This window comes from Aplysia californica, unplaced genomic scaffold (assembly GCF_000002075.1).
Source record: "Aplysia californica isolate F4 #8 unplaced genomic scaffold, AplCal3.0 scaffold00829, whole genome shotgun sequence".
NCBI lineage: Eukaryota > Metazoa > Mollusca > Gastropoda > Aplysiida > Aplysiidae > Aplysia > Aplysia californica.
In genome coordinates this window covers 310,168-313,101 of record NW_004798099.1, presented here as the reverse complement: position 1 = coordinate 313,101, position 2,934 = coordinate 310,168, and the positions used below count along the sequence as shown (strand labels likewise).

At 44.9% G+C, this 2,934-nt stretch overlaps 1 protein-coding gene across 1 annotated transcript in view; it reads left to right on the top strand.

The window, feature by feature from the left end:
• The window catches only part of LOC101845656 (DIS3-like exonuclease 2), a gene marked incomplete in the record, with an annotated part of 18,857 nt that overhangs the window by 1,245 nt on the left and 14,678 nt on the right, over positions 1–2,934 (top strand). Inside the window, 2 exon segments of the mRNA XM_013088902.2 lie at positions 4–148; positions 1,212–1,360. Of these exon segments, the coding sequence (XP_012944356.1) occupies positions 4–148; positions 1,212–1,360 (294 nt within the window).

The window sequence follows — 2,934 nt, the reverse complement described above, 5'->3', positions numbered from 1 at the left end:
CAGTGTCTCCCGACAGACCTGCCCTGGAGCATCCCGGCGTCTGAGATGAGCTACCGGCGAGACTTCCGGCGAGAGTGTGTGTTCACCATCGACCCGGCCACTGCCCGAGACCTGGACGACGCTGTCTCCATCGAGGATCTCGGCAACGGTACGGGCTCGCTTTGTTTTTTTTAATTTTTGTTTTTGTAAGGTTTTGCGGCGCTCGCTATAGCATAAGGTCATATGAGCGCCAAGAGGTGGATGTCAACAGAGAAGTCCTTACAGGGAATCAGACTTACTCAGCTCACCTCTCTAGCCTCAACAGCACAAAGTCTGCTTCGACTATCAAGGCACCCCGGAAATAGCAGTTCACAAGAGTGTGACAAACATACAAAAGAAGTAGAAGAAGAATGACGATAGTAAGGATGAGGAAAGAAAAAGCAGCAGTTCCCTGTTACAGTTCAGGCAAAGTTATGAGCGTGACATTGATGAATCAGCCCATTTACAATTCAACTGTGCATAAGAATATGTTAATGTCCCCTCTTTGGGAATAGCCTAAAGACAACTTCAGTCAGTGGCACCGCCCTGGTGGGACTTGATTAAGTAGTTCCAAAGGTATGGCATTTGCCTGTCAACGTAGAGGTTCAGAGTTCGATCCTCCCCACCACCTAGTTATAATTATTTCTCATGTTTTTTGCACCCCGTTTGTCTAAGGTAAGGATAAGGTTGACAAGTAGCCTACATTAATTGTAGTCTATCCATATGTTCTCAGTCATGTCTGTGTGTTTGCAGGTGTGTGTGATGTGGGCGTTTTGACTGCATTGATTGTAGTCCGTCCTTGTTGTTATCTGTGTGTGTATGTGCTTACTGGTGTGTTTGGTGGGTGGTTGGCGGGTGCTCTGGTGTGGTTTGCTCTTTTTTCCTATAAAAAACTATCGTTCTTCTCTCTCCTCCTCCTTTTTTGTGTTTGTTACTCTCTTGTAACACCTCTAATCTTCGGCACTTAAATGACCTTATTGTGTTGCAAGTGCCGTAAAACTCTTACTAAAATTAAAATAAGTCCATCCATGTTTTTATGTGTATGTGTATGTGTTTGCAGAGTTTACAGGTATGTTTGAAGTGGGTATTGTATATTGACTGTAGTCCATCCATGTTTTTATCTGTATGTGTATGTGTGTGTGCATCTGTATCTATGTGTGTACGTGTATCTGTATCTGTGTATGTGTTTACAGGTATGTTTGAGGTGGGCGTGCACATCGCAGACGTGAGCTTCTTCGTGAAGGAGGACACCGCCCTGGATGAGTCGGCCGGCAGTCGGGCCACCAGCGTCTACCTGGTGCAGAAGGTCAGAGGCGGTCAAGTGTCCTTGTCGTCCTACCTGGTCTAGTGTCCTTGTTGTCCTACCTGGTCAAGTGTCCTTGTTGTCCTACCTGGTCAAGTGTCCTTGTTGTCCTACCTGGTCAAGTGTCCTTGTTGTCCTACCTGGTCAAGTGTCCTTGTTTTCTTACCTGGTCAAGTGTCCTTGTTGTCCTACCTGGTCAGGTGTCCTTGTTGTCCTACCTGGTCAGGTGTCCTTGTTGTCCTACCTGGTCAGGTGTCCTTGTTGTCCTACCTGATCAGGTGTCCTTGTTGTCCTACCTGGTCAAGTGTCCTTGTTGTCCTACCTGGTCAAGTGTCCTTGTTGTCCTACCTGGTCAGGTGTCCTTGTTGTCCTACCTGGTCAGGTGTCTTTGTTGTCCTACCTGGTCAAGTGTCCTTGTTGTCCTACCTGGTCAAGTGTCCTTGTTGTCCTACCTGGTCAAGTGTCCTTGTTGTCCTACCTGGTCAAGTGTCCTTGTTGTCCTACCTGGTCAAGTGTCCTTGTTGTCCTGCCTGGTCAAGTGTCCTTGTTGTCCTACCTGGTCAAGCATTGTTGTTTTCCCACACTTAACACTTCCAGTACCGGCAGCGACTCAAGTCGCTAGGCCATAGTATGCGGCCCACTACCGCTGGCGACTTGAGATACCGACCCGACCAGGCACACTGAACCTAAATAAATGACGAATGGACACACTGCACTGAAGTAAATACCGAAGGAAGTCACTGTATATGATAGCTGAATGGTTGATGAACCTCTATGAATTTTTAGAGCATGTTTCTTGGGCAGCCAAGGTTTTTTTAATTTTAAAAAATGCCACCACGGCTTCAGTGTTTGAAACTATTTCTGTACTTGGGTTTTTTTCAACTCTATGAGCCTGGGTTCTGTAAGTGGTAAACACCGGTAGTTACAGGCAGCGATAAATATTGTATCAGATTTGTTATGTTTGTGAACTGTTAGTTTTGTCGAACTACGCATCCTGTTTACAAGTTCCTCTTTATCATTCTATTCTCTTTCCACTGAAGTGGGTGTTTGGCGGGTGCTCTGGTGTGGTTTGCTCCTTCTTTCCTATCAAACATCTGTCTTCCTTATCTCTCCTCCTTTTTTGTGTTTGTTACTCTCTTGTAACACCTCTAATCTTCGGCACTTATATGACCTTTTTGTGTTGCATGTGCCGTAAAACTCTTACTTAAACAAAAAATTTCCACTAAACATACTGCATGGTCTGTTTACAAGTTTCACTTTATCATCCAATTCTCTTACTACTGAGGTGATTCCCTCTCCTTGGGTCAGAAAGCAGCTATGATCGAGTCTTTGTGACGACAGCAATTGGTTTGCACTCTCCGTCCTGTTTCTTAACACTGATTCTGAAAATGAAACGTTTTTTAGCTGCGATAATCCTAAAAAAAGAAATTAGCGTGTAAAGTTTGATCCCTCACGGCAGCAAAGTCAAAGGAAAGTTGACATGCTTCTCTGCGGTTATACAAACAATACTGCTGATGGAGACAGTACACAATATCCCATGGAAACAGTACACAATATCCCATGGAAACAGTACACAATATCCCATGGAAACAGTACACAATATCCCATGGAAA